Source organism: Phlebotomus argentipes, unplaced genomic scaffold (genome assembly GCF_947086385.1).
Source record: "Phlebotomus argentipes unplaced genomic scaffold, Phlebotomus argentipes genome assembly scaffold_4, whole genome shotgun sequence".
Lineage (NCBI taxonomy): Eukaryota > Metazoa > Arthropoda > Insecta > Diptera > Psychodidae > Phlebotomus > Phlebotomus argentipes.
In genome coordinates, this window is record NW_026776174.1 from 8,829,312 (window position 1) to 8,857,311 (window position 28,000).

A 28,000-nucleotide genomic window follows, 5' to 3' on the forward strand; every position below is an offset into this window, starting at 1 on the left:
AAATTGCGATGAAATAAATTTTTTTTAAATTATTCAACAATTAAAAAATTAACTATATTCATATCAACAAGATTGTTTGTTCCTATACTTCATTGCGTGTTTTTTTTTTATTAGTCATCTACTATAATTTATAATAACATTCAACAAAATTTGTTCTATCGTGATCTAAGTGATTTCCTAATTTACTGATAAAATATCTTTAATACTTTATGCTCTACGGATTTGAGGGGGAAATAATCAGAAATGCGCGTATATTTTCTGTATATAGTTCTTTTCTTCACTCCTATTTACTGAGTTGATATTTTATGTACTTTCTTTAAGTCAACAATAACAACATTAAGATCTCTCCGCACATTAACAGACTTTCTATGCATTTGCGATTCATTCTGTCATGGATGTTTCAAAGATTTTCTTCTTTCAAGACAAAAAAAAAGAACAATTTTAGCGAAAAGGGGTGAATTTTTTTTTGAACAATGTTGCCTATGAGCCATTTATGAAATGTGATTTGAAAAATTGAGAGGAAAAAAATTGAGACAAAATGAATAATTACATAAGTTTATAAATATTTACTATTCTTAGTATTTTTTTTTCTTTCGCTTAAGACTATTCACGTATTTGTTGAATAACCTCTCAAATTTGTCTGTGTTTACTAATTTTGTTGGCAAGATTGCTGCGGAAAGTATTTCAGACGATGTGGAAATACTCTGATAAAGAGACAAATGATACGAGAAGAATAACAGCAAACACAAAATCACAAACATTTACCATTCACATGTATTTATATATACAATTTATTACTTTGTTCTCATAATGATGTCAGAAGAACACTGCCACATCGTTAAATATTTTATCAACAAATATTACAACGTCTGTGATGGCTATGTTTTAAAAGTATATATTCATCCTTTTTGAATTATTGTCTATAATGTATTTCCATGCCTTTTCTTTTTGCGTAATTTTTTGCGTTATCAATTCAAAGTATTCTCTGTGGTGTTGTCTCGTGATCCTTTTTGAAATATCTCTCATGCCACGCATTTCGCGTTCTTCTTCTTGCTTGCATCTCTCAAGGTACGAAATAACATAGTATTCTCTCATTTTACCTGGATTTCTCATCAACATTTTCCGCTTTATCTCTTGTCACAATAATACTGATATTCGGCTTTACAATTCAATACAATTTATAGTTAAATATTTTCACTGGTTTCCTTTTCTTTTCTTTACATAAATATTAGAAATGTTAGAGATAAACTTTGTAAATATATTCAGGAGGGTTTTTAGAATAGTAAAGATTGAGGATTAGTGGAGTTCAGGGAGGCAGGAATTTATAGATTTGAAATCTTGAGAAGAGATGTTCAAAATATGATATGATTGAGGAATGATACAGAATGAGGGTTGATTTCTTACAACGATCATCTTTTTCTCCTTTCCTTGTTAAGGAAAAAACTTCTACTAATAATTTGATTGGATGAAAATTAAGTATAGTGATAAAAAATAGAATAATTACTTTAAAATTCATGCTACATGATTGTTCTTCAATAAATATAGTTTTTTTTTCCCCGAAAACCGAAGATTGTGTTTTCCTTTTCTACAGAGAGAAGAAAATGTGTCGTTTTGTACATTCAATGATCATGTCTGTGTGTGTGTTTTCTTTTCGCAATGATTGATTTGTTTGACGAAAATGCACTTATGAGAAAGATGATATTTAATGATGCTTGAAAAAAGTGATGAAAATACCTTTTGTACAGCATAAAACCATCCATTGAAAATTCTCTATATATTCTATCTTGGTGTATGTGAATTTTTTTCTACTTATCTTTCCTTTGTCGATTTTACTTGATGAGTATTTATAAAGTGTTTCTCTTAATTTTCTGTCCTAGATCATGGAATGAATTGTACACGGAGCTGAAGGACTCCTCTGAACGGATTCATGGGATTCTCTCTCTGTCCACAGCACAAAGTTTGGGGATGTCCATCGTGTGTGGCTCTTTCTCATCTATCCAAAATCATCGTAAATTGGATCCTGCAGGTAAAAATGTATAAGAATTCAATCAGACAGTTCGTGTCACTGCAATTGAGAGACTCACTTCGATAAAGAATATGTTAGAAAGCTCTTTCTCAAAGGAACTACACTCTAGTAACAAACTCAAAGAATTTTCACACTGAAAAGAAAGGATTTTGTTTGTATTAGACAATTTATTGAGTGGCTTTCGTATTTTGATTTCTCACCTCTACTTTTAAGCGATTGTTCAATTTATTCCTATCACTACGTAATTGATCTAAAGACTCAATTTGCTCCTGTGTCTTAGCACCAGAAACTTCCAGCTGAGCGATTCTGGCGTCCTTCTCTGAAATCGCCTTCTCAATCGCCTCTTGTCTGCAAAACATTACATTAAAAAAAATCATTTGCATTCTATCTTATCATGCTATTTGTCAAAATTATCTCACCTAATATTCGTGAGCTCTTGCAGCCTAGATCGTTTCTCTTGTAGTAAAATGTGAAATTTCCCATTCAAAAGCTCCAAACGTTTCGTCAACAGTTGACAAGATTTGCATCTGAGAAACTTTGCGTTCTGCAGCGATGCAATTCTCTGCTCCATTTTCTTTACCTGGTAGAATAAATGGGAAATATCATTATTGGATAAGTTTTCAACTGAGCTTTGACTATACAATATTCATACCTTGTCACTCAATTGCCTCTTGCTCTCCTCGAGGGAGAGAAAATCGTTCTCTCGCTCGCTTACAATTAAAACACTCTGTCTCAGTGCATCCTCCAATTCGTTCACCCTCCTTTGTTTCCTCCTCGATTCCTCGAGCAGCTTTTCCAATTGACCAAAGTGTCGCTCGATGGCCACCTGGTCATCGCAGAGACTGTTGTGGTTTTCCATGCTCGTTGGCTCATCCTGGACCATCTCTCCGAGGAGTCCCTCGAGTTTGCCAAAGACCAAATTCAACAATGAACTCTGTAGAGATTATCAAATGTCTACTTAGAGACTCTTCTCACTCTCTTTCTCTGATAATGTGGTTCTTTTGTGAAGCAGGAGCAACAAATAATGGCAGCTTCTCAATGATCTCCATTAGTATTTACACTTTACTAGTTTTTTTAGGACATATTTCTTCGATGAAATATTAAAAGAAGATTTGAATGGCGACTATATCGTCTCGATAGAACGCTTAGAGAAGATACTTAGACGATTTGCATCAAAATCTTTGGTCGGTTATGTTTAGTTTTTCATCTCCTTACTTTTCTTAGTATTTTTCTTAAGTGTTGAAAATGTCTTCACAATTTTTTTTTTCATTTAAAAATTACACCTTTAGAGATACTTCTGTTTAGGGTTATCAATATCAATGGTTTTGTTGGGCTATGTTTTAGTATTTGTTAAATTACGATGATTTCTTGTTTAGTATATTCCTTATGCACTTGATTAATATCTGTTTGCCTTTCACTCTTGGTTTATATTTTGATGGTTTAGGTTAATTTAGAAAAAGCTCTTGAGAAAACCAGCCGGTCCAGCCTTCGGAAGTGCAAGTAAGGAAAGAGATAATCATGTTAGTGGTTTAATTACAGTGAAAATGCAGTTAGTATGAGAGTGGGAATTGGGTCAGAGATATGAGTTGGGAGTGCTCACCTCTTCCTTCTTTCGTTGCTCCTCGAGTTGCTGCTGTGCGTGATGACTCTTGGCATTGGCGTTCTTTAGTGCCCTGCAGAGGAGATAAAAAAGAATTGCGAGTTAGTTCCATTGCTTGTGTGCGTTGTGACCCAGTTGATGGAGAGAGTGAAAGTATGCTGAACTTACTGCTGAAGCTCCATGATGGTCTTCTCCTTGGCATTCTGCTCCTCTTGGCTCATTGCCACTAGCTGCAGGAGTCGCTCTGTCTCAGTGGCAGCACGCTTGGCCTCTTCCTTAGCCTCTTCGAATTGCTTGGTGATTGCGTCCAATTGTCGTTGGGTTTCTGTTAACTTTTTGTTGAGTTCGCCGGCCGCCGCTGCGGTGCCGCCCTGCTTCTGCAGCGACTTCTCCAACTGATCCATCTGCTCCTTGCGCTTCTTCAGCTGCCTGTCGAACTCAGCCAGATTCTTCTCCTTCTCCTCAACCTCCTTGCGCTTGCTCTCCACTGTCTTTCGCTGCTCCTCCAGCAGACGCCGCTCGTTCTCGATGGTCTTCACTTGGGCCTCAATCTGCTTCTTGGTCTCCTCTATCTGTCGAGCCTGAGCCTCCATCTGCTTCTTGGTCGCCTCATCCATGCCGGCGCCCTTCTGGACATTGTTCTGCTGCATTGACTGCAACTTTTTGTTTGCCTCGTGCAAATCCAACTGAAATTCAATGTTTCCCGCATTAATAAATCAGTCTCGGGTACTTCAAGCGTGATCTCTTTTGCCACAGGAAAATACGCAGAGCCATAAAGAACACAGAAGGAGAGACATGGAAAATGTGTATCCTGTTCCCATTTCCATCTCGCATTTCAAGCGTTATTGCGTGTCCTCTTTCTGTGTCGTTTATCAATGCTCTACTGGAGGAAAATAAATGAAATAATAATGTTCTAAAAATATAACATCAAAAGACACACACAACTATGGATATGATTTATTTTTGCAACACAGAAATATTTTTAAAGCTAAAATAAAGTGCTACAGAATCAACTGAAAATGTACGAAAAAGTCGAAAGGAAAATCGGCACTAGAAAAAACGAGAAACAAAAGAATAATGATCAATTGTTGAGAGAATGTGAATGTGATTACAAGAGTTTGAGAACTTGTAACCTGGCTCTTCTCCAACTCCTGGACGAGCATCTCGAGCTGGGCCTGGAATCTGTCTCGCTCCACTGTGGCCATTTGGAGCTCATTGCGCATTTTCTCCAATTCCTGTGGGTTGATTTGTGCGTTTTGCTGGGGCTGCTGCTTCTGCAGATTGGCCATTTGGTTCATCTGCTGCTGCAGTTGTTTCTCCAGCATCTGCAATGGTAATTGCAATGATTGCAATGCTTCAATTCCGCTGCCAAATTATAAATTTAGTTAAATGATCTCACCTGAACCCTCTTGTGGAGTTCTGTGGCAATCTTCTCAGCTTCATCAGCTCGGATCTTCTCCTGCTCCACAACCTTTCGCCACTGCTCCATCTCATTGTCCCCACGAGCGCCGGTTTCTTGCAGACGCTGCTTCAGGATGGCGATCTCCTGCCTGAGAGCCTGCATCTCCTGCGAGCTTGGTGGTTGTCCCTTCATGGCGCCAACAAGGCGGCGATTCTCCTCGCGCTGCCTCTGAAGTTCCTGCTCTGTGGCATTCAACTCCTGCTGGAAGTTCATCAGCATGTCCTGGCTCTTCTCCAGCTGCATTACCAATTGATCCCGCTCCACTGTCAACTGTTTGGCATCCGCCTCGATCTTCATGATATTCTTCTCGATCTGGTTGGCTTGCATGTCGCGCTTCTCGAACATTCTCGCTGACTGTCGTAGGGACTCCTTCTCCGCTTCAGCACGTTCCAGACGCTCGTGGACTCGTCCAAGCTCTGCGTTCATTCTTTCGAACTCGATCCTTGTGGCCTCGGCTGCCTCCTGTTGCTTAGCTAGATGCATCTGTGCCTTCTCCAATTCCTTTGCCAGGCGACCGGCCTCCATCTCGGTGGCGTCTCGGCTTTGCAGAGCCTTCTCTAGACGATCTCTAAGTCTGTCCACCTCTCCTTTGTCGGCAGCTGTGAGACTCGGCATCATGGATGGCGATATGGCATTGGGATGAGTTCTCATGCGTTCCACTTCCTTAATGAGCTTGTCGTGCTTGTCACGGATCTTCTCACACTCAATATGTGCTCTCTCCAGCTCACTCCTCTGCTTATCCTGATTGGCTATCACCTTAGCACATTCCTGCTTCGAGAGTTCCAGCTGAAGAGTTTGTTCGTGAAGCTTCGCCTCTATGATTTGGGTCTCATTCTCCTTGTGCTCGAGTTTCTCGCGAATCTTTTGGAAGGTTTCCTCTTCGTATTGCGATTTGCCACGAATGGTCTCCAGCTCTTTCATAGCCTTATCCAGTTTGTCTCTGAGACGCTCGTTCTCCTCTTTGGAGCGGCGTGACTCGCGTGTGTAAGTCTCGAGCTCCTGCAGGCGGCGTACTTCTGCCTGACTCTTCTCGTATCTGAAATGTAGATGGTGTGAGATGTGGGAAATGTGCGATGATGTCCAGGAACCATAAATAAATTAATGCACTACAGGAATTTACTCATGGTCCCTTGCTAAACGGGTTTTCGAATAAACATCGCTCAAAAGTGCTTCAAACAGAGCAAAAACTGGTAAAATTCTTCCAACAGAAAATGCAATATATGATATTATTTGTCGAAATTTTTCCTGAAAAGGTAACATCACGTCATGCTTTTCCAACGGATACAGCCAATGTACACAACATCTTATCGAAGATCGCTACGGAATACTCACCTGTCCCTCAACTTCTCCAATTCTAGACTGAAGCGGGCAGCCTCTTCTTGTGCAGAATCCAATGCGGCAGTGTGTTTTGTATAGGAGTTGTGTGCTCTGTCCAGTTCATATGTCAAACGCTCCAGTTCGGCCTGGAGGTGCTCCTTCTCGGCCTGTGTGCGTCTCAAATCCGTCTGCACCTTATCCATTCGCTCTCTAGTCAAGTCAGACTCCTCGCGAGCCTTGTCTTCCATCTCCTTGGTTCTGGTGAGTTGCATTGCTGCTCGATCGCATGCTTCTTGCAGTCTGTGGATAATTTCGTGTCATGGATTGATCTCACGGAACTCCTCGCAGGAGGAATTCTTTTCTCATAAAATCTACAACATTGCATTTCTCACAAATACACAACAGAGACAACATTTAGAGACTCAATATAGTATGTGTTACATTTCCAAAGAGACAAATTTCGACAAATGTTGACACAGACTTTCTTTGACGGGACAAAGAGTGTGTTCAAGAGATGATTAAAGCCCAGAGAGTGAGAATGTTTGAAGCAATTAAGCTCTGCGCACTATGCTGAAATATTATCCTGTTGCACAGCCACTTTTATGGGTGCATTTGTGAGAAAAGTGATCAAGAATTGATTTGAGATGGAGGGGAGAACTTTACAGACATTAGGCATTGTTGGAAAGAGTTGATAATCCTCGCATGATATGAATTTCGCGAAGCACTGTGTTGAATGAGTGGGTTTTCTGGTCTTTTGATTTCGCTCACCTCGTGGTCTCCTCTTGGAGTTTTCTCAAGTCCTCACGTGCTTTTGTGGCGGCCAATGCTGATCGCTCAGCCTCCACTTCGAGACGCGCCCGATCCGCCTCGGCCGTATCACAGCGCGACTGGAGTCTATAGATTTCATTTTGTGCTCTATATAGAAATTTTCAATTTTGCCACATTTTTTGGATCATCCAATCAACACAGAAAAGAGAGTTCGCGGAAGAAGAGGAGTAAGGATGTGGTCAGGAGTTGATGGGTGTTCAGGTGTGGATGGGCGGTCAGATAGTATTGTTAAGATGGTGATGGAGAAAAGAGAAAGAGACACACATTAAGAGAGAACACATCGAGATGGGAAATATGGTTGTGCTCATTACCTATCGTACTTCTCAAGCATCTTCTCGAACTCCTTGGTTGAGTTGTCCTTCTCGTCAATCAACTTCTGACTGGCGTATAGAGCCTTGTCGAGCTTCTCCTTGAGAATGTCAATCTCCGTGCAGGCATCGTCGCGCTCCATCTGGGAAAGGGTCTTGGATTTATGGTGGTGAAACCGATGTGTCCAAATACACGGCCAAGGAGGTGGCTTTTCACTGGAGAATATCCGCGAAAAGCCCCTTCTGTAGGCCGCATATCTGGACACATCTATTACCCACGTGACACTACTTCCATGCATCGGATGGCATTTTACTCACTTGAAGCTTCTGGTGGACACTGTGAGCCTTCTCCCAGCGCTCCTTCACCACATCCAGCTCCGTCTGAATCTGTTCCTTGTCGCGCTGTGCCTTCAGCAGGAGTGTCTGCGTAGTCTCTGCTCGCTCCTTATTCTTCTCAGACTCCTCGAACAGCGTGTCGCGCTCCTTCTGCAGTCGCCCCAGGTTCAACTGGATCTTCTCAGTCTTGTCCTTGAAACGCTCCGCATCCAGCTGAATGGTTTCACGCTCCTTCTGGATGCGCGACGCCTGACCAAGGGCCTTGTCTAGCTGCGATTGGAGATTCTCAAAGTCATACGCCTGCTTCTCCTTCTCCAGCTGAAGCCGACGTGACTCGGCGACACCCTTGTCCAGGCGTTCCTGCAGATGATCCACCTCATTTTGCGCCTTGTCCAGAGCGTTCTGCAGCTTCTCTTGCTGCAGCTGCGCTTTGCCCAGAGTGGCTTGCGTGCGCTCCAACTCTTCGCGGGATTTCTCAAGCTCCAGCAGAGCCTTGTCTCTCTCACCATGGATGCGTTGAACACCGCCGTGAGAACGTTCAAGCTCCTGCCGCAGACTCTCCTGTTCGCCCTGGGAGTTCTCCAGCTTCGCCTTCAGCCGATATACCTCGCCCTGGCTCTTCTCCAGCTTCTCCTGGAGCGATGCCGCCTCGGCTCGGGCTCTCTCGGCGTCAGACTGTGGAAGAGATAGTGGGAAAGAGGCATTTTTACTGGTCGTTCCTCACTCTATGTGGGCATCAGAGCAAAAGGGAGGCGGTGTGGCTGAAATTTATATCGTGAGAGGAGCTGAAGGGAGTTAAAGTTTCCATATCTGTTGACAGAGCTAAAGTGTGGGTTGAGGGCGGAGAGCAGGAGGAAATCCTCAGAATTTCTTCAACTTCTAAAGAAGACAACTTTTATGGTAATGTATAATAAATGTTAAATCTTCTATATATCTCTAAGAAGAGGAAATATATACTTTATGAAATCTATAAAAGATATTATAAAATCAAGCCATTCTCTGGTGCAAAAGCTCTTTTCTTTTTGTTAATTTTTTTTCCATTTTACACTTGAATTACTTTCTTAACTGATTACGAGAGTTTTCCCTTCTGATTCTTGCAAAAACAAAACTCCTTTTTTTTGAACAAATAAAAGGAAAAATTAACGATGAATCAAGTTGAGAATAGGAAGACGTTAAAAGAGAAATGAAATAGTAAGAGAAATAGAGCAAGAAATTGCAAAATTCATAACGTTTATGTCGCTTAAAATATGACTGAAAGTGGTGAAATTTGCTGAATGATTGTAAAATTGTTTTCTCTTGTAAAAAGTAATTAAGTTTAAATCAAAACTTTGGAGTGTTATTTACTCACAAAATTTTGTATTGGCTCGTCCTATGAAAAAAATGTAAAACATGATGATTTTTTCATGTTGAATGGCGAGAAAGAGAGATAGGAGGCAAAATGAGTAGAGAAAATGTACACAGAGAAAGTATAAAGGTAACAAATAGAGCAAAAGATTCGAACTTTGATGCAATATACTTTTGCTTGAGATTCTTTTTTGGTTGGAAAGAAGTCAGAAAAAATTAAAAAAAAAAATAGAACGGGAAAAGTAATTGGAGAGAAATGATAAAAATCCTTAAATGGTTGTTCGATTGAATGTTCTTGAAGAGTGAAGAAATGGGCGTGTGGTGGTTTAGGGAAGTCCTCAAGAGTGAAGTTACCTGAGTGACTCGGAGTTCAGCCTGAGTGCGTCTGAGTTCGGCTGAGGTCTTGTCCGCTCTCTCCTGGGCTCTGTCGAGCTCCTGGGATGTGGATAGGGTGTTTCTCCCGAATGTAGTCTGGAATTGTGGCTTTTATGAGGTAATTTTAAAGTGATTTCAAGACGTCTTCTCACCTGGGATCTTTCCAAATCGTGCCGGAGACGTTCGTTCTCCAATTCAAGACGTTGCAATCTTTGTCTCGTCGACTCCCATTCTGTGCCACTGCGTCCCACCTGACCATAAGCACCATACTACGTTTGATTTTGTGTTTAAATTTTGTCATGAGAATACGAGCCAATTGGTGCATGAGTTGATTTCGGGAATTTTGACACAATAAAAACAATCAAATTTGTTTGCAATTTTATGTGATAAATCATCAGACAGTCAGAGTGTCAGAGACCAAAAATTGAGAATTTATTTATTTTTATTCTTTTGCAGATAAGAAATTATAGAGGTTCTCTGACAACTCTGCTGTCCAGATGAAATTAATGACTCAGTGATACTCACCTCACTTGTGGCCTTATCGAGTTCTGCCTTGGATTTGCCCAGTTCACTCTGTGAATTCTCAAGACGCGCCTCGAGACGCTCCTTCTCCGTGAGTGCACGATCCAGTCGCATGTTCAATTTGTCCACTTCACTCTCCAGCGAGTGCATCTTCATTTTGTACTCGGCTATCTCGCGTTCATGCAATTCGCGTTCTTCGTGCTTCTCCTGCTCGGCACGATCGCGTTGATCGCTGGAAAATTCCCCAGACATTTGTTAGATGATGAAAAGTGAGATTGGGATTAAGAGACTTACCGGAGCTGCTGTATCTGCTTCTCTTTGTCTCCAATGGATTCTTCGAGACTTGTCAAGGCGCCTTCTGAACTGCAATGGTGAGCTTGCATTGCTGACAATCTAGCTCTCGCCATATCCACTTGATTATCTTTTTCTTTCAGTAAATCCTCGAGATTTTCAATCTGAAATTGTGCAATAAAAGTTAATATGCCAACTTCTAAATTGGAAATGTTTAAATTTCTCGATATCTGTGACATTAGTTGTTGTTATACACCATCTAAATGTCTAACATAACTATTGTTTTGAGGGTATTTCGTGAGAATTGTTAGTGAGAATTGAGAAAAAGTGCAACTATGAGAAAACTTACACGGAATATTGTGAGAAATCACAGGTGTTTTGTCACGAAATGCATTTTCAGCAGTAAAAATATCCACTAACAGACACTTTTCACCTCTTTCCCAGGTTACTCCATCATCTCACGACACAGCCAGAGGGAACATATTTCCTACACAGTCTTGTTTTATCCCTCTTTAAGCCCACAATGTGGGGCGATGGGATCAGAAAGGGGAGAGGTGTTAACCCACGAAGGAATAGAATGTAAATATTTTCCCACTTGATATAATTTTTTCCGTTCATGAAGGAAAAATCGATCCGAATTGGACTTTCGTGGCACGAAAAGGTAGCAAAGTGGAGAAGTGGGGGAGAGCAAAAGATGAAAATGGAATTGCGATTAGGGAATAATATTCAATGAGGGAGGCAAGGGTGGTGTGTACACGGAAGATGGATATATAGAGCATATTACTGGAATTGTGAATATCTCACCTTTCGCTGGAGGACATTGATTTTTCTGTCCTTAATATCCATGTGATCCTTGAGCTCGGCCAGTTCATTAGTTGATCGATTACGTTCCTGAACAGCCTGTAAAGCGTTTTGAGTTTTTTTCTCGATTAAACGATTTTTTTCTTCTAAACGAGCACGGAGTTCTTCAACCTATTTGACAAAAGTGCAATTATTCTAATTTAAGAGCGGCACCTTTTCACTTTTTTTTCTTGTTTTATGGGGATATTGTATTATATTTTGATTTTGGGATTTTGGGGAGATCATTTATTTTTGTATCTACGGTTTATCTTTCGCTTCTATGCTTGTTGAGAGAGAAGAAAAAATTCATAATCGTATTGTTTTCTATTCATATTTTCATAGGGGGAATTGTTCGCTACTCGAACAACAATATATTGTCTGGTGAAGATTTGGGCCTTTTGGCGGGAGAAGGAAGAATTGAGGATAGATAGAGCAAGGAGCCAACTTACATCCGACTGCAGCATATTATAGTGTTCTTCTTTGGCACAGAGAGACTCCTTGAGAACGGCAATATGACGCTGATAGTCCTTTAAAAAGGCAAATTAATCATTTTGTCCACCACAGAGACGGTTTATAAAAATGAACATTTTTTTTTGGTAGGATTACGTGATTGATGGAGGGGCTTATGATTCTGCCATTATCTCTTTTCAATCACACAATTACCTGATGTTGCTCCTCAAGAGTCTTCATTTTAGCCGCCATTGCCATTATTTCTTGGTCGCGACGCTGAATCTCGAGTCGGAACTCATCGAGCTAGGGTGTGTCAATGAAACGGAGAAAGACAAGAAGAAAGTGGTGGAAGATATTCACAGATATAAAATAAGACATTTCACATGCATTCTTCTTTCTAAGCAACTCTGTCGATGAGTTTTATAAGATAAAATTTTCCTCTAAATGCTGTTCAGAAAAGTCGTTGCTTAGCATTGTAACTTAATGTAAATTGAAATTCATTAATACTTATCCCATGCAATGTGAGGTATAGAATAAAGTCTATAAGTTTTCCACAAACACTTATAGTATCTCATTTATAAATTTTGAAAAGTTTTCCCCCTTGAGTCACGCTCATTGGGAAATACAATACGCTCTCTCGACTGCCTATATTGACAGGATAATATGTAAATATACGAAGTGGGAAAGAAATCGATGTGAAACATGCAAAAATGTTATCTGTACAACTCGCTGTAATTCTGTTCTAAAATATTTAATATAGAGAGCGAAAATCTCTAAATTGTCATGCACTTGGAATTTTCATCATTTTTACTTAATATCCTATTCTACTATTGAATGATTTCTTTTGTTGTTAAAAATGCTATGGAAATATTCCTCCTCTTTTAGGTTCTAAAAAGTTTTCTCTAGAAAAATAATTGCAACAGTTTTCTCTCTCTCTCTTTCTTGCGTTGCTTTAATAGCATCATTTTGGTTTTCTTTTTAGTTCTGCGACGTTTTATCTCACTCCTCTTCTCCAACGTTGGATATAAGACGAGAAAACAGTACATGGGGTTCATTAATAGTTTGCAGAACAACAGAGACAAAAAAACATACAAGTGAAAAGAGGTAATATTCTTATTATTTATGATCTCTAAAAGCTACAGCATGCAAAATTAGACAGAGAATGAAAGGGAAACAATGCAATTTTTCCCCGGAATTCTCTGCATTTGTTAATTTTTCATTTCATTTACACAAACTCCTTTTTCATCAAGTTTATTTTTTAATGCGCTGTTGTGGTTTGAGGATGTCGGGGACTAACCTAAGTGGTTTCTGGGTAGTATTTAATGGAAAAGTACACTACATTATAGAGAAGCAAAAAATGAGATTAGCTATTGATAAAAGCATGAGAGAGGATGATTATCGTGAATTTGTATGAATCGTTTCTCAACTGTCGTTGAGGAGAGAAATGCAGTGATTTGCATTTGTAATGCATATTTAATTGACATCGATTGCATGTGTTTTTCTTTTTTTTTGCTTTCTCGTGATAAATGTGCGAATATATTGGGTATGGCAATGAGATGGGGATGGTGTGATAAGAGAGAGCATTTCATGGTTCAATGAAAAGATGGGTAGAGAGTCATGAGATGCCAAAATGAATGTGTGCTGCGTTGGGATTTTCACCAGGGAAAATCCACACGGAGGCATTATATATCGTATCTCGCGTCAATATAATGAATTTTGAATCACCTCCCCTTGTCTACACCAATTTCCCTCGCACTTGTGAATTGGTAAATTCAACAAGCGTTTATCTATTGCATTTTAATTTCATCTTAATACATTTTTCCAATCAGTCTTTTCGGTTAATTACTTTTTTCTTCGCTACAACGTTAAATGCTTTATAGTTTATAATATTTTTTTTTAATGTTATAATTATTTGAGTTACGATTCTTTTTTCTCAGGTCTTTTTGGCAGTTTTCAATAAGTTGCTCGTAGAGTGTCTTTTCGCGGGAAAACACAAATTCTCGTTGAATTTACGCAGTCGTTTTTCTCATTATACATATACATATATATATAGTATCAGTGAAATTTAAATGCATTGTTTGGGTATTCGTGGCGCCTTCTCCCGAGCTCCCGTCGGCCCCCCGGGAACTAGGCCATATCGATTTGCCCCCAGTTACTGGCGCTGCTGAGGAGGGACTCGGGTGTTGGTGAGGGGAGAGGCGCAGCGCCTGTGTGGCAGGGGTGCTCCTCAAGGCGCCGCGGGAAGGGGCGCCGGGAGAAGGGCACTCTGCGGCCGGCGGCCTACGAGTCAATAGAGAGTGTGTCGACGTCGAACTTGAAACTTACTTGCCGCTTGGCTTCGCCACCCCTGTCTAAATCTACCTTCGAGTAGGGGTGGTGTGCGTGGGCGTAGGTGTGCAGGGGGTAGGCCGAGGGGTGCGTGAGGTGGCTGGCGGAGTAGGAGAAGTGCGGGGCGGTCGGGGGGGAGCGCGACAGGGCGGGATAGGAGGCGTAGTGGTGGCGCGAAGGGGAGGTGGAGCTGAGGATGCCGTGCGGAGGTGATGTGTGGTGGTATGACGATGGGGCTATGACGGGCGGGTTGCTGTAGACGGGTCGGGAGTAGAGGTAGCTGGGGGAGGGCTTGCGATTGCCGAATTGAGGCGCCGGCGGGACATGGGTGTCGAACAGGCCGCCGCCGTACGTGGGCGATGTGTAGATGTTGGGGTGAGAGTAAAAGTTCGAAGACATTGCGAGATCGGGCCACGTGGGCAGCGTGGGCTCGCGGCTGTAGAGTGTGGGGTAGCTGCCGCCGCCGAAGGAGAGCCGGCGCGTGAGTGATGAGGACCTGGAGAGGGGCCGCCAGCCGTCCGCACAGAGGCCACTACTCTGCATCGTGGGCAGGGAGTAGTAGTCGCCGGCGGTCATGCTCGGGAGGCCGCCGAAACTGTATCGGCGCCGCGGCGGCGGCGATCCTGGACCAAAGGCGGAATTGTCATAGGCATACGGTGATTGGTAGTGGAGAGGCGATCCACTGACGCTCCCCAGGGCTCCGGCTGCGCTCAGAGGCCCGCCGCTGCCGTACAGATGCCCGAGGACATCGGGCGGCATTGGCGGTGGACTGCCACTGGTCAGGTTGCTCAACATCTGAAATTGTGTGGCCAAAAAAGAAGAGCACATTTTTGTCACCCACTTTCTCACACCGCTTCACTTCTGTCTCAGTGATTTTCTCTCGAACTCTTACGCGAACGGAGGCCCCATTTTTGATTGCAATGATTTTTGGCGCGAAATCTCTTGAGCGTCAACCGCGAGATCGCATCGTGACTACAAAATATGTTGCCAGTCACAGGAAGTGGGAGCTGTAAGTATTTTTCTTGTTTGTTCTGATGATATTTTGGTGTTTTCTAAGAAAGACGAAAACGAATAAGATGCAGGAAAACATACATTCAACACATAAGACAAACATAAGTTGTACAAATTAAAATACTCGTGTAAAATAATATCAACCAATTTGTCTAAGGAAATTGTTGATCATTTCTCAACTGTGGAATCTTCCGTGTCTCTGGAAATTATCATGTTTCTCTCAACGGAAAATGTGAAAAATGATGACAAAGGAACAGAAAAAAATACATAAATTAGTGAAAGTGTTTAAGTGTTAAGTGTGTGTGTGTGTGGTGTCTTCTAAGGGAAAAGACAGGGTTTTTCTTTCCTTTTTTCATTATGCCTTTCTCCATCACACACAGAAAAAGTGCCAATTAGCATGAACATTAATTGGGAGCCGTCGTTCCTGATAAGTTTCGTCAAAAATCTTGCTAAGTGGTCTTTTTGACGAAAGAATTATTTTCTTTCCGCAATTTTGTCTTCGAAATTTACTCTCACCCGCTTTTATTTTTGTCTTTGCATTTGAACTCTTATACTCAAACATGATGAAAAATGAGTTTGCTATCATTCTTTTTTTGCCATCTAATCTTTGCGTTTTGGTACACAAAACAAGATAGAGATTATATAGAGATAAAGTTTGACAAAAATAAGGAGTTGTGATAAAACAGATTGAAAGAACAGAGAAAGAGAGAGAGAGATAAAACGAAAAAATGTGGTGTACAATTAAAACACACATTTATTTATTTTATGTGCCCAAAATCAATCGTTTGATATATACGAATTCAAGACACTGCTTTAAAGATGCAATGCGTGGCGCAAATAATAATTCTTTCGCCAAAAATAATAGTTGGATAAAAATAGTATAATTAAAATACAATAACTTATCATATTTAAATATTATAATTATAGCTGCTAGCTTAGGAGTACAAAATATCTTTAATTTCAGCAAATTTTCACTTATTTCTTGTTTTGAGAAACTTGCACGGAGTTTATATTCTTTTGATTGCTTTGAGCGCTTTGAGAGAGAAAAGTCTATCTTACGAATATATTCAGAGAACGTAGCCTGAAGTGAAATAATAGTTGAAAACCAAGAAATATACAATGATACGTTATTAAAAGGAATAATTTAACAATGTTCATTTATATACGGCTCTTTCTTGCCTTCTCACGGTCGACAATTAAAGTGAAAATACTTGTGAAAGTAAAAATATTTATATGCAGAATAATAAAAAGAGGAATATGAAACATAATCGAATAGCAGCGCAACTAATAAACACAAAAAGTCATATAAAAATATAAGGAACTGAAAAAATGAAAGAATTATGGGCACACATAATAAATAAATTTTTTTTCTTTTCTGTTTATCATCACACATAAAAGTGTACGCTTTTCTTCCTTTCTTTCAAATCACTTATCCAAGTATATAAAATTCAATGTTCTCTTAAAGATCGTGAATGTGTGTGCATGTTGATGTAATTCAGTTGTAATTTGCTCTTGATTTATATTATCTGTTTGACGAGGGGGGGATTTGGGGGAAGGCGATGAGTAGAGAAGAGAGTGGATGCTTGGAAAACCAATTGTGAATGTAAGTGGAAAAATGAAATCACATTTTCCGATATCATGTTCTCGGTTCTTTTCTTCCAATCTATTTCTGCAGATGCTGAAGGACAGATTCGCAAAGGAATTTCTTTGACAATATCAATTATCGGAGCATTCTGCAGGAAGTGATGTGAGATGGAAGTGGTTGAAAATGAGCAGAAAGTTGAGAAAATTTATGATGCGGAGCACTTATGGGACAATAAGAGCTTGTTTCTGATGGTGCTTTGGGCGTATTGGAGCACATTCCCCTGATGCATCTGGTTGTGTAGTTACAGGAGAAAAAAAAAACGCAGTTTGACTTAATTAATGTAAGTAATAGAAGGAGAACTGAGTGAAAGAGTATTATTTCAGCATCACTCTATTGTCAGAAAAGTACACTTCTCCTGGTAACTAACCCAATTTTCTTTCTTATGTTCCCTTTTGTAAGTTTTGCAAGTGAATTTTATACACACAATTGACACACAAAACGTGCATACATAAACGGGATTGTATTTTCCAGTGAAGGAGCGTCGCAGGGGATGTCTAATTGAGTTTGAATGTACACATATCCCGAGATCTTTCCCATGTGGGGACTATATTTTTAATAGTTGGATGCATAAAGAATAGTAAATGAGAATATTTGTAGAAAATAAACGTAATTCATCTTGGCTATACTAATTAAATAATTCATGTTTCTGTCTCTCTTAATTGCAGATTTAATCAATGTTACCTGTTTTTGTGCCATTGCCTGCATTTGCTGGAACATTTGACGCTCTTCCTCTTTGCCTGCTTTTTGGGGTGATAATTTCCCAGTGGAGAAAATATGAAAAGCAGAGTTTTAATTGGACCATTTCGTAAAAGAGTTATTTAGCGAAAAAGTGGTGAAAACTGATGCAATGCTTCCTATCAATTTTGATTGTGTGAAGTTGTTTCAAAATAATATGTTTTATGAACAGAAGTTATGATTATTCAAGCCAATTGTTTCCTAAAATAAATCCATACACTTACCCATACCCTTGCTCTGAAGCATCTCCAACAATTTCTTGATACTCTCATCGCGAGCCTGAAGAGTTTGCTTTTGCGTCTCAATTCGCAGTTCCAACTCCTGTACAAGCATCACATTGAGAGTTTAGAATGTAATTTAGGACTGTCGAGTGCTACTCATTCCTCACCTTAATCGTGTCCCTGAGAATGGCAATTTCCCTCGTGAGGTGCTCATTCTCCGCATAAAGTTGCTCCATCTGATTTTGCATCTCAATGCTGGGCTGTCGCATTCGCATGCGAAGTTCCTCTTCAAGTTGTCTCACCAACATTGCTTGTTTCTAGATATCAAATCATCGAGGTGAGATAGATTTTTCATTGGATCTTTCGAGGGCTGATATGTGTGTCACTCACCTGATTCTCATTATTTAGCAACTTCAATTGATCATTTATGAGACTATATTTAGCACTCTCTTCTTTTCGCAGGGCGCGCTCCTTCTTCAACTCTGGCGACCAGAATGTCTTGATGCTGTGCATTGAACTGCCGAGCTTCTGATTCGTCAGATCCAATTCGCGCTTCAGCTGACCCAATTCACGCTGCAGATCCGAGTTCTGGTGTTGGAGATCACCGAGATAAGAGCGATCGGTTGCCAAGTCTGTGGTGGAAAAGGATTGAGTTACTATAAATTATTCGGGTGCCAGTGGAAATTTACTCAATGGGCCCGGACTTTGTCTTGCTGATCGTCCGTAGAGCTCATCCTCGAGGTAGAGTCCACGCTCGAGGCTGCGATCGCGCGATCTGTCGCGGGGCTCGCGGATGGGAATGAACTCCCGATCGTGCGGATCGACGAGCCCGCCTCGGTCCAGGGACTGATAGCGTGTGCCTGTGGGAGTGGAAGAGAGGTGGAAAGTGAGGTGGAATCGCGAGTGAAGGGGCGGATGGACTCACGGGTGTAATCCATTGCGTGCGAGATGGGTGGCCGGCTGGCACTCCTGCTGCGATGGTGCCCCCCGCCAGCCGGACTCGTGGGCTCATCCATATCCCGATAGTATGGGCTGCCCATTGCTGCAACGGAATTGTGGTGATAAGTGGAAGATTCGGGACCGTAATTCATGGGGAAGAAGGAATTGCCGGAACGTGAAAAGCGTAAGTTTCGTCCTAAAAGATACAAATTGTTGGGCACAAACTAAGCACAAAAGTCAACCAATTACATTTATTTTGTGAAATGAGGTTTTCTTCGGGGTGTGTGGTAGCTATATAGGAGAATCCATGTCTCTTGCGCATCGGTTTTCTTTTCGCTGGGCAGAAGAAGAAAAATTATGTAATATGTGAAACAAAATGCTGAAACAATAGTTTTTTTTTCTTTTTTTCTGTGGGTGAAGAGAAAACTGAATATGCATGATGGCATGAAAGGAGGAAAGAGTTGTCGGATGGGGTGTTGTGATGGGGAATTGTGCTGTACTTTCTCACCTATAGGACTTCCTCTCGTGCCGTATTCCCGTGACGGTGAACGATCAACTGTCGGGAGTTCTGTGATGCGGCGTGCGGAACGGCCAGGACTTCGTGCGCCAGAACTGATGGCCGGTGCTGAAGTGTAGGCTTCTCGAGACATAATACACCGCGGAAAATCCGCGGTTTATTTCTGCAACAAGAGCAAATTGATGTTATTTGGAATGCCAGTAGTTCTTTCCCGGGAATTGTGACTCGAGCATTTGGTAGAACTGTGCGGGGAGTATCAATACCCCTTTTGGCAATGTATTTTGCAATTTCTAATGTGACTTTCGTGTTCTTTTCCCTGTACAGAGTGTGACACTTTAGCAACATTTGTGGACATTGTAACACAGACAAGTTTTTTCAGAACATCAAGAGGCAATGGGAAATTGTACTTATTTTTCTTCCTTATTTCTTAATTAGTTTCCAATGATAGAGATTTATTATCGCTTACCGCAGCAGAGAGGTGATGTGAGTGAAAATCTGTAGAATTATTTATGGATTACTGTTGAGTGCTTCCTCAAATGTCTTACAAAATGCCACTGATAAATATATAAATTGACCATAAAATATAGAGGAAAATTCCCAGTGATTTTCTGGGGTAAAAGGACTGGGATGTTTGTCGAAAGCTAAAGTCATGCCTCGAGGGGGATGACACAAATTGTGGTGGCGGGAAATGATGTCATGTGAGCATGTGTGCTGGAAGAGTTTGCCTTCAACGAAAGAATGAAGCTTGCCAGTTCTTCGGCAAAGAAACTAACGGAGAGGAGAATCAATAAAAGGCGGGTGATTGTGGGACTTTTTTCTCGTCGCATGTTAGATATGTTATGTATGTACATGCAATACATATGAAAAAGGACGAAAAAGGCGATTTTTCTCACACTCACCCATCATGCGTGAAAATTCACAGAGGCGCATATATATAAAATTTGAACAGTAGAGAGGAAAATAAAAAAAAATCCAGTGAATAGCGAGAAAGGAAATGGATCTCGAGGGATGGTATCAGAGTTGGGTTATTTATTTCTGTATCATTGAGTGTGAAATTTTGTGCTGACGACAATTTTGCAACAATTTTCCGAGCGTTTTATTGACTAAGAATATTATTGTTCATTCTAGAGATCAACATCAACAGGGTCAGAATGCCCTGGTGGAAAATAAGAAAGCAACATGACTTGGGGATTATTTGCTGTGCCTGTTGGCGGACTTGATGACAAAGGAGCCGAGACAAGCATCACCGTGCGTCCTGATGCGGATGAGAGAGTTTCTCATCAGTGTGCGCCTGATGACCCCATCTGTGCGCCCTCCATCCATCACCATGGAGAAGAGAGTCCTTTCACGAGAGCAGGCAAGTGCATATTCTTCACAATTCACGTGTGTGCACTATCCCAATGCCGCCCCGTCGCATGGCATCTTGCTAGTCGGTGGCTCATCTTCACGTGGGGTGTGCGGAAATGATTCGAGAATGACTTTCTTATTATCGCACTATGTCATGTCACTTAGTGTTGACATTCCAGTTATCACACTGACGAGAGATGAGATAATTCATCCCTTGTTTGTGCTACTATGTATGAATTTCACACAGTACCGTCTCACATTATTTCATCCCTCTCGCTTCCGTTCAAAATGGATGTTTTCTAGAACCCTCCAAATTATATGGAAGAGTTTCATAGTGTTCTTTCTAGAGTATCACAAAATGGGAAAAGTTGTCCTTGCTATTACACTAGAACTGCGTGGGTATGAGAAAATTGGTGGCAAGATGTAGTGATAGAAAGTATGACTCTCGGTTCTGATGAAATCAATTGATATGGTGCCCAATTCCATTCCACTTTTGTCGCCCGAGTAACGATTGAATAATTTCGATTAAGATACCAATTACTGGATACTGAGAAGCATGAATGAGGTTGGGAGAAAAGAATGGGTCTATTGATTTCATGCCTTCACAGTTTTCGGCCTCTCTTGCGATACACTCACAATATATATAAATTGTATTGCAAACAGCCATGATTTTGAGAATCTCACATGAAATCAATTACTGCTTGAATATAGTCTTTAACCTCTGCGTGGTTATGATTTTTTGTTGTCTTCTATTAATAGACTTCTCATGTCTTTCACACATATTGAGTTGCACAAGAAGAAATGTTTGTAGAATTGGCACAGAGGCCATTGGATTTTCTCCAATAATAATTCTCTTTTTAATTTGATTTCCCATTCCTTCTGTCTCCTTGCCAGCTATTGATGTTCGAGCACTTGTGATTTTGTCAGGAGAACGCTGAGCGAGCGGGAAGGAGTATGCGGAGAGCATGTCAACCACCATGTTTCGCGTGTAAAGCCGCAGTACTTAAAATTCATACGCGCTTCAGTTTATTGGGAGTAACATATACAAACGTCATATCTGTAGTGTGAATTTTATGTATACTCGGAAAAAAAGCACTAATAATAGCACTAGAAATGGTCGAGAGGGTCTGTGAGCATTATGTTTATTTTCATTAGCACTCTCCAGTGCTCCAGTGCAGGACAAGAGCGTGGGATGGGTTGAATAAACCCTTCGCATCATGTTTGAATTTTATAGAGATGATGACGAATAATTAGTTTAAGGGTGACCCCGATAATGCCACTTTCATCTCTCCCTCTCCGCTAAATTGCGATTAATGGACATTGTTGAGCCTCGTGGGGGCGCCTATTGCTGTGGAGACGCCTAGTGAAATACATGTCAAAGGCAGCTTAAAAATTCCTCTGGCTTTTCTCCTCTGCCTCCATGCCATCATTCATGTGCCCAGAATTTTCAATTAAATTCTTCTCCATGTCATCTACGAGATAATCATAATGGGATTTTTTGTTGTTCCCAGGATATGTGGATTAAAAATGCTCCACCTAAACTGGAATTGTTTCGCTTCAAATGGAATTTATTTGGACGAACAAAAGGAGATGAATTGTCTATGCATAGACAATATATAGATTGTTTCAATTAACCTCTTTTCCGAAGAATATGTAATTTATTGGTGAAAATATTGCATATTTTATAGAGAGGGAAACAAAGTGGAAAAATCCAGTGAAGCAACATGGAAAAGCACTAAACTTGTGGACATTTCTCATAGTGAGATGACGGCGGAGTTAATTGACTATCTCAACCGCAGGATATTACAGTGTAAAGTGAGACCGTAAGATGCGTGAAGATGACAAAATGGCCCAATGGGGAGAATCTTGTGATTTGTGGTGGAAATGTCCCGCTGGCAAGTGGCTGGGAAATGTTTCATTGACCTTCTGCCGGGGCAAATGACCCACTTTTGAGGCACATTCTCGCACTCCATGCGATGTCATTTTTGGGGACAATGCGAGACATGTGGTTTATTTGGTACGATGGTGCGGTCCAAAATAAGAACTCTCCATCTCCCGCTGTAGCCCGAAGATGCCATAAAAGTCATCCATGCAGTTGAGGCGAGCGCTTTGGCGCTATTTTTCCCATCAGTCAGTCGATGGGGGTGAAAAGGGTTTCCCCTATTTGGGACACAGTTGTGCAGCAATTTAATAAATTTCATAGTTCACCCACTCACTGGGTAATGGGAGGAAATTTGAGGTCATCCGGTGGGGTGGAATTGTCTCCATTCTCATGTGGTTTGTGAGATAATTTAGTGTGAAAATTGCTTGAATGTCTCACAGTATTTTTTTTCACGTTCATTCATGAAAATATTTCTCGGTTGTTCACGAGCACAAGAGGATGAGTTTGGGGACAGGGTGGAGAGAGACCTTGTCTCGATATACCCTCGAGAGGATTTTTCGGGTTGTTTTTCTGCAGCGCCAAACAAGACTTTTCACCCATGATCTCGCACCCCTCGTGAGGTACAATTTTCACTCAAGTGGAGAGATTTAATCAAGCGATACGCTTTTTTTTTAGGATCAAGCGATGAATTCACATGAGATTCATTTACATGACTTGTGAGGAGATTTTCTTGGACTTGTTCTTGGCTCAACATTCTCTCGCTCTCCCTGTGTAAATTGTTCGAGACAGCGAGGCAACAGTGACGGAGAGAGAAGCGATTGAAAAGGGGGTGGAATGGGAGAAGAGGAAGCCTATTCTTGGCCACTGAGACGCGCCAAGACACTCCTCGTGGAGCCGTGAATAATTTATTTATCACATTGGCGCTTGAAACGATTTTCTTCGTCTTTGAGGGGCATTTCTTCAAAAGAGAGCCTCACCACTTCCTACATGGAATTTATTGTGAAATAGAAATCCACTTGAGTCTCTTTTTCTCTTCACTCTATCGAATTACCAGTTGGGCGGGGGGTGGGAGGGAGTGCGATGCAGAGAGGAGAGAAAATAAACTTGACTCTGGTGAATTAATTAAAAATGTGTGTGCTCTTGGTTGTGGGACAAATTAGTGTAATCTCATTTCTGCTTTGCCTCACACAAATCACTCAGATTGTCCTCCACGTTTTTCGCGCAGATTAAACCCAGCAACTGTCACCATACACCCATGTCTTAATACATCCACCCTGGTGTCTTGTAGTAACTCCCCCGATAATATGATGAGCGCGAGAAGAATTTGCAATTTGCTAATCTCTTCACTGTGCACCTCACGTTTCGGGATCACTCACGCGGGTATTTACAAACCTCTAAACAAGCTTGTTGATATAGTGGGGCGCGCGAATAACTGGGGAGCGCCGAAGGGGTGGAGGCATGTGGTAAAAGAGCCATGAAAAAAGAATCACTGTGAAAGTAAATTCTATAAATATCCATTGAAAACACCAGACACACCATCGGATGAGCCGCTGCTGCTCTAAGTAAACGGGGGAGCAGAAATGGAGGAAAAAGAAGGGGGAGAATAAAATGTGAAAAAGAAAAATCATTTATGAGAAGCGACTGTAATTTACACAAAAATCTATGCCGCGCTGCTCATCTCCATATCATCCCATGATAGGGAGAACGATAAAAAATAAGTGGCAGATTGAGAACAAACTGTTGTATTATTCTTATGAAATTGTCCGTGGAGTCTCTTTGTGGGGATTATGTCCCGGGAAAGGGAAATCATGGCGAAAAATTCAATACTTCATATTAATTCTGCTTCAGTGAATGAAATCATATTAAATTTCTGCATAATCCAATGAATGATGTTTCATCCAACACAGTCTCAATTCTGTGTTATTCTGTTTTATCCATAGTGACTCTATTTGACTTTTAGTCACTGTAAGAGAGAAACCGAAGCGGAGGAGTTTATGCCATGTTGAGACATTTGAGATGAAAAATCGTCTCTTCATCAAAATTTCCATTAAATTCGGTTCTTGTTGACCAATTATGATTGATATCACATTATCCCCCAAGCAAATGAGTCTTATTAAAAATGCATAAATTAGCATTAGGCCATCACCATAATTAACAATTAATATGTCGTGAAAATATTCCATGACAAAAGGCTTTAGGAGTTAATTTCGGAAAATTTCCAACATTTCTTTCAAACTCTGACAATCCAGCCAATGAATCGCTTCTCAAACCCATCCTCTGAATAATTCACGTGAGGCATTCGATTTTTGCAAGACTATTTCTGCTGTTGAAATGCGATTATGGATGGGAAGTAAATTCTAAAGTGAGTCTTCACAACTTCCCGTTTTTCCTTCATTTAAAATTGAATCAATAAGTACACTCGAAGCACATATTCCTTCTCTTCCACTGCTAGACACTCTCCTGTTCCCATTTGAGACTTGAGCCATTGTGTGAGTTAAATGTGAATGAGATGTGAAGGAATTTTTGAATGAAGGAACATACAATTGGGTGTGTTGGGAAATCCATCGGAAAGGGCATGCCTTCTTCGCGTTTCACTGTTTTTTCTTCCAAATGATATCCCTTGCATGGTGATTAAATATTAAATATTTTTCCAATCGACTTCGGGGAAAGAGTTTACATGTGCGGGAAAATGTGATTGAATCGATTGTAGAGAGAAAAAAATGGGGTTGCAGTAATAAAGAGAGGGAAAAGGGCATGTGGAAATTCATAGAACAGGAAATAAAATGTCATTAGCTGAAGTGTTTGGCTTTGAGCAATCACTGGGAAAAGGTAACTTTTAATGAAAATATCAGAAATTTCTATGTTTCTCATGATCATCCTTGTGCATATTATGGTAATTTTTGAAATCAGTTTGATAACAGATAACAATCACCAGAGAGGCGACCCTTATATTTTAGGTGAAATGCTCGGTCATCAACTAGAGGGTCGGGAGCTGGGTATGGATATCCAAATATTAGCTTATGTATGGACACATAGGAAGAATATCAAATCACTTACAGCAATTGAAGTCAGACTTTCTAGCGGCATATCTCCGGGAAATCCACACGTTGCTCTCTAATTTATCTGGCAAATACTTTCTCACGATGTTCTGCTGAATTCCTTCGTCACTTTTCTCCAACTCACTCCCTTTTTTCCTACAGCTCTTGTGATTTATTCTCTTTTCTGCCTTGTCGCGGGGGTGAAAAAGAAGAGTTCTCGAAGTAATTCCAAATAGAGCTCTTGCTCCCTCCCTTTCTCTCTCTCTTTCTCTCTTGTAATTTTCCCTGTTGATTTCTTACTTTCCTGTACAAATTATCTTTATTTCCAACTCCACAAACACCCTTATATTTTCCTGGTTTCAGAGCGAGGAAATGTGGTGATATGACGATGGAATAAAACTATTATTTTGCTATCTAATATACAATATGTATGTGGATATAGGAGCTTTTTCGTGGTTGTCTGTCGTTTTGCGCGAACATTGATTTTCGCACGATGCGGAGGCCAAAATATTCTCGTCGGGGACACACGAGAATTGGGGAAATCTGAAATGTTGCTCACCATAAAGTTCTTTTATGGGATTTCATGTGAAGCGCGCTCAACTTTCTCTCCACAAAATTTCAATTACCGTCTTTGGAGAAGAGGAAAATTTGTCTGGGAAACCAAAGTTGGATTTAAAGTTGATATGGGGTAAAATTTATTGGATCCATGCAAAAGAAATGTTTGCAAGTTCTACTTTTAATGATCCGCAATCAGCATAGAGTTTAATGCCCTATTGATTCTATTTATCAGTTCATTTGCGGGATTTCATGAGATTTAACTGATTTAAATAGTTATGGCATTTTATAATTTTATCGCATTATATTGAGTACAAATATAACGACTTTATTCTATGAAAATTCTTTATTATTTCGAGTTATTACAATCAGCAAATAAACATCAGCAGCAAAATGACCGGCAGCAGAACGCTTAAAACATGTGTATTCATAGTGAGATAAATATCTGTTTCAGCATAGTAAGCGTTTTATATTGAAGCACGAGAATCTATTCATCTGCACCAAAATTCCTCACAGGGATTTATTACGCTTTAGCTTGCATTTCTGTGCAAACTTTTTGACTACGCAGAGATAGTTGTGAAAATACATATTTTCACCCCATTTCTAGCAAACTCTTCACTTTCTCTAAAGTATCTCTGCTCTTTTCATGCATTCTCGTGTCTCCTGTGAGTCATCTGTGGGGTGCACTCATTGAATCGGTGATGACTCTGCTGCCGGGGCTGAAAATTAATGGGGGTGGGTGGACTGAGAGGTGATGAATAATGGGAAAATTATAGAGTGTACAACCAGGAAAAAGAGTCCACCTCGCGCGCCCAATCAACGCGCCAGAGAGAGCTTTACACCTTCATTGGAGTCGCACGAGCTCGTGTGCGTGGGGGTGGGTGGTCGGGAGGAGGGCGCCCCAGGAGCCCGCCAGAGAGAGAGGGAGAAATCCAGTGAGAGACCAGCAAAAGAGAGAGAGAGAGAGAGAGAGAGAGCGGGTGAGTAAGTCCGGAGAGTGCGAGAAATGGCACAAATTGACACGAATCGATACACACTATACAATTGGCTGGTTGGAATTTTCACTACGAAAGAGGCCCCCCAACACATAGACAAAATGGAATTTTATGGGCGCCACTTGATTTTCCAGCCCCCGTGTGTGATGGGAAAATGTCCCGGGAGATGTGGAAAAATTCATCTCATGAATTTTTCCGTGTGAAATTTCTTGGTCACGGAATATTTTCTTCACATGAGGTGAAATATGAGCTTCACCATCACGAGGCGGGGAAAAGTGATGAAAATTCTTACTCACACACCACACAAGTGAATGGTGAATTTTTCCAGCACTTTTTCCCACCTTTCTCCCTTTACTTTTTCTTCACCTCTCTTCTTCTGTATGCCTGATTCCGTCGGACGCGCTTTTCCACTGTCGCTGGGAAATACTATAGTCCGTCGTCGTCCATAGTGGAAAAGAAGAGTGAGTTTTTCTTCATGGCTTTTTCATCCAGGTGGGGGGCGGAGGGAAGGGCTTTTCCACTGGGGCTCGAAACACACTTTTCACTGGGCCATGGCGCCCCACGGGGTTCTCTCGGGGTGGCTTTTCCGTAGCTCTTTCGCCCCCAGCCTCTGATGGTTTTTGCGCTCAAGTTGGGGGTGGGGGTTTGGCATTATTTTTCACCCAGAAAATTATACCCCATTTTAGGGTCACTCGAAGCACTGCCCATTCCCTCCTGCACACACTTTTCACCCAATCTCACGAGTTTTTCTCACTCTTGTCGTTTTTCACTCACTTTCTTGCACTTTTTCCACCACTTTTCCAGCTTTCCTCTTCCAGGCCACGGAAAAATTCCACACTAACCGAGTCCGTGGTGTGGAAAATGTCCCGTGCTGGTGCAATATGGGCTCTTGTGGCAATGTGAGGATCGATGAAGGACTTCTCACCACCGCCAGTTGAGCCTCACTTCAATTTTCAGCCACTCTTTGCACTTGTTCCACGACGACGAACTGATTCTGGTGCACTTTTCCACACCAAGAGTGCTTCGAGTGAGAGGATCAATGAAAAAGGCCCCAGAGATACGGATTCGGCGCATTTGGAGCTACGTTG

The 28,000-nt window shown here is 41.1% G+C and overlaps 1 protein-coding gene across 5 annotated transcripts; it reads right to left on the reverse strand.

The window, feature by feature from the left end:
* Positions 1 to 228: 228 nt before the first annotated feature.
* Positions 229 to 27,907, reverse strand: LOC132258240 (trichohyalin). 5 transcript variants are annotated; one of them, XM_059755453.1, is made up of 29 exons: positions 27,279 to 27,907; positions 25,382 to 25,546; positions 19,087 to 19,258; positions 18,565 to 18,774; positions 18,344 to 18,499; positions 18,030 to 18,271; positions 17,807 to 17,956; positions 17,649 to 17,739; positions 17,365 to 17,420; positions 11,913 to 12,002; positions 11,699 to 11,776; positions 11,214 to 11,381; positions 10,413 to 10,573; positions 10,122 to 10,350; positions 9,749 to 9,865; positions 9,576 to 9,704; positions 7,860 to 8,552; positions 7,545 to 7,684; positions 7,174 to 7,320; positions 6,421 to 6,705; positions 5,026 to 6,124; positions 4,760 to 4,951; positions 3,795 to 4,312; positions 3,627 to 3,699; positions 2,679 to 2,960; positions 2,446 to 2,606; positions 2,227 to 2,374; positions 2,085 to 2,159; positions 229 to 2,020 (listed from the first exon to the last, which is right to left on the reverse strand). In XM_059755453.1, exons 3-29 carry the CDS (start codon positions 19,226 to 19,228, stop codon positions 1,994 to 1,996), a joined length of 5,859 nt encoding a protein of 1,952 aa, XP_059611436.1. In that variant the 5' UTR covers positions 19,229 to 19,258; positions 25,382 to 25,546; positions 27,279 to 27,907; the 3' UTR covers positions 229 to 1,993. The 5 variants fall into 5 exon arrangements, with proteins under 5 accessions (XP_059611436.1, XP_059611434.1, XP_059611437.1 ...); XM_059755451.1 differs by having other exon boundaries at positions 17,365 to 17,423; XM_059755454.1 differs by having other exon boundaries at positions 9,576 to 9,692; positions 9,749 to 9,847; positions 17,643 to 17,739.
* Positions 27,908 to 28,000: the final 93 nt, after the last annotated feature.

Bases quoted from the DNA above. Each gene is read 5' to 3' on its own strand.
- LOC132258240 (XM_059755449.1), bottom strand. From the start codon at position 19,228: ATGTCTCGAGAAGCCTACACTTCAGCACCGGCCATCAGTTCTGGCGCA. The intron at 6,125-6,420 runs GTGAGTATTCCG...TCTACATTTCAG, and splicing joins TTGGAGAAGTTGAGGGACAG to ATACGAGAAGAGTCAGGCAG. The intron at 3,700-3,794 runs GTAAGTTCAGCA...TCTCCTCTGCAG, and splicing joins ACCATCATGGAGCTTCAGCA to GGCACTAAAGAACGCCAATG.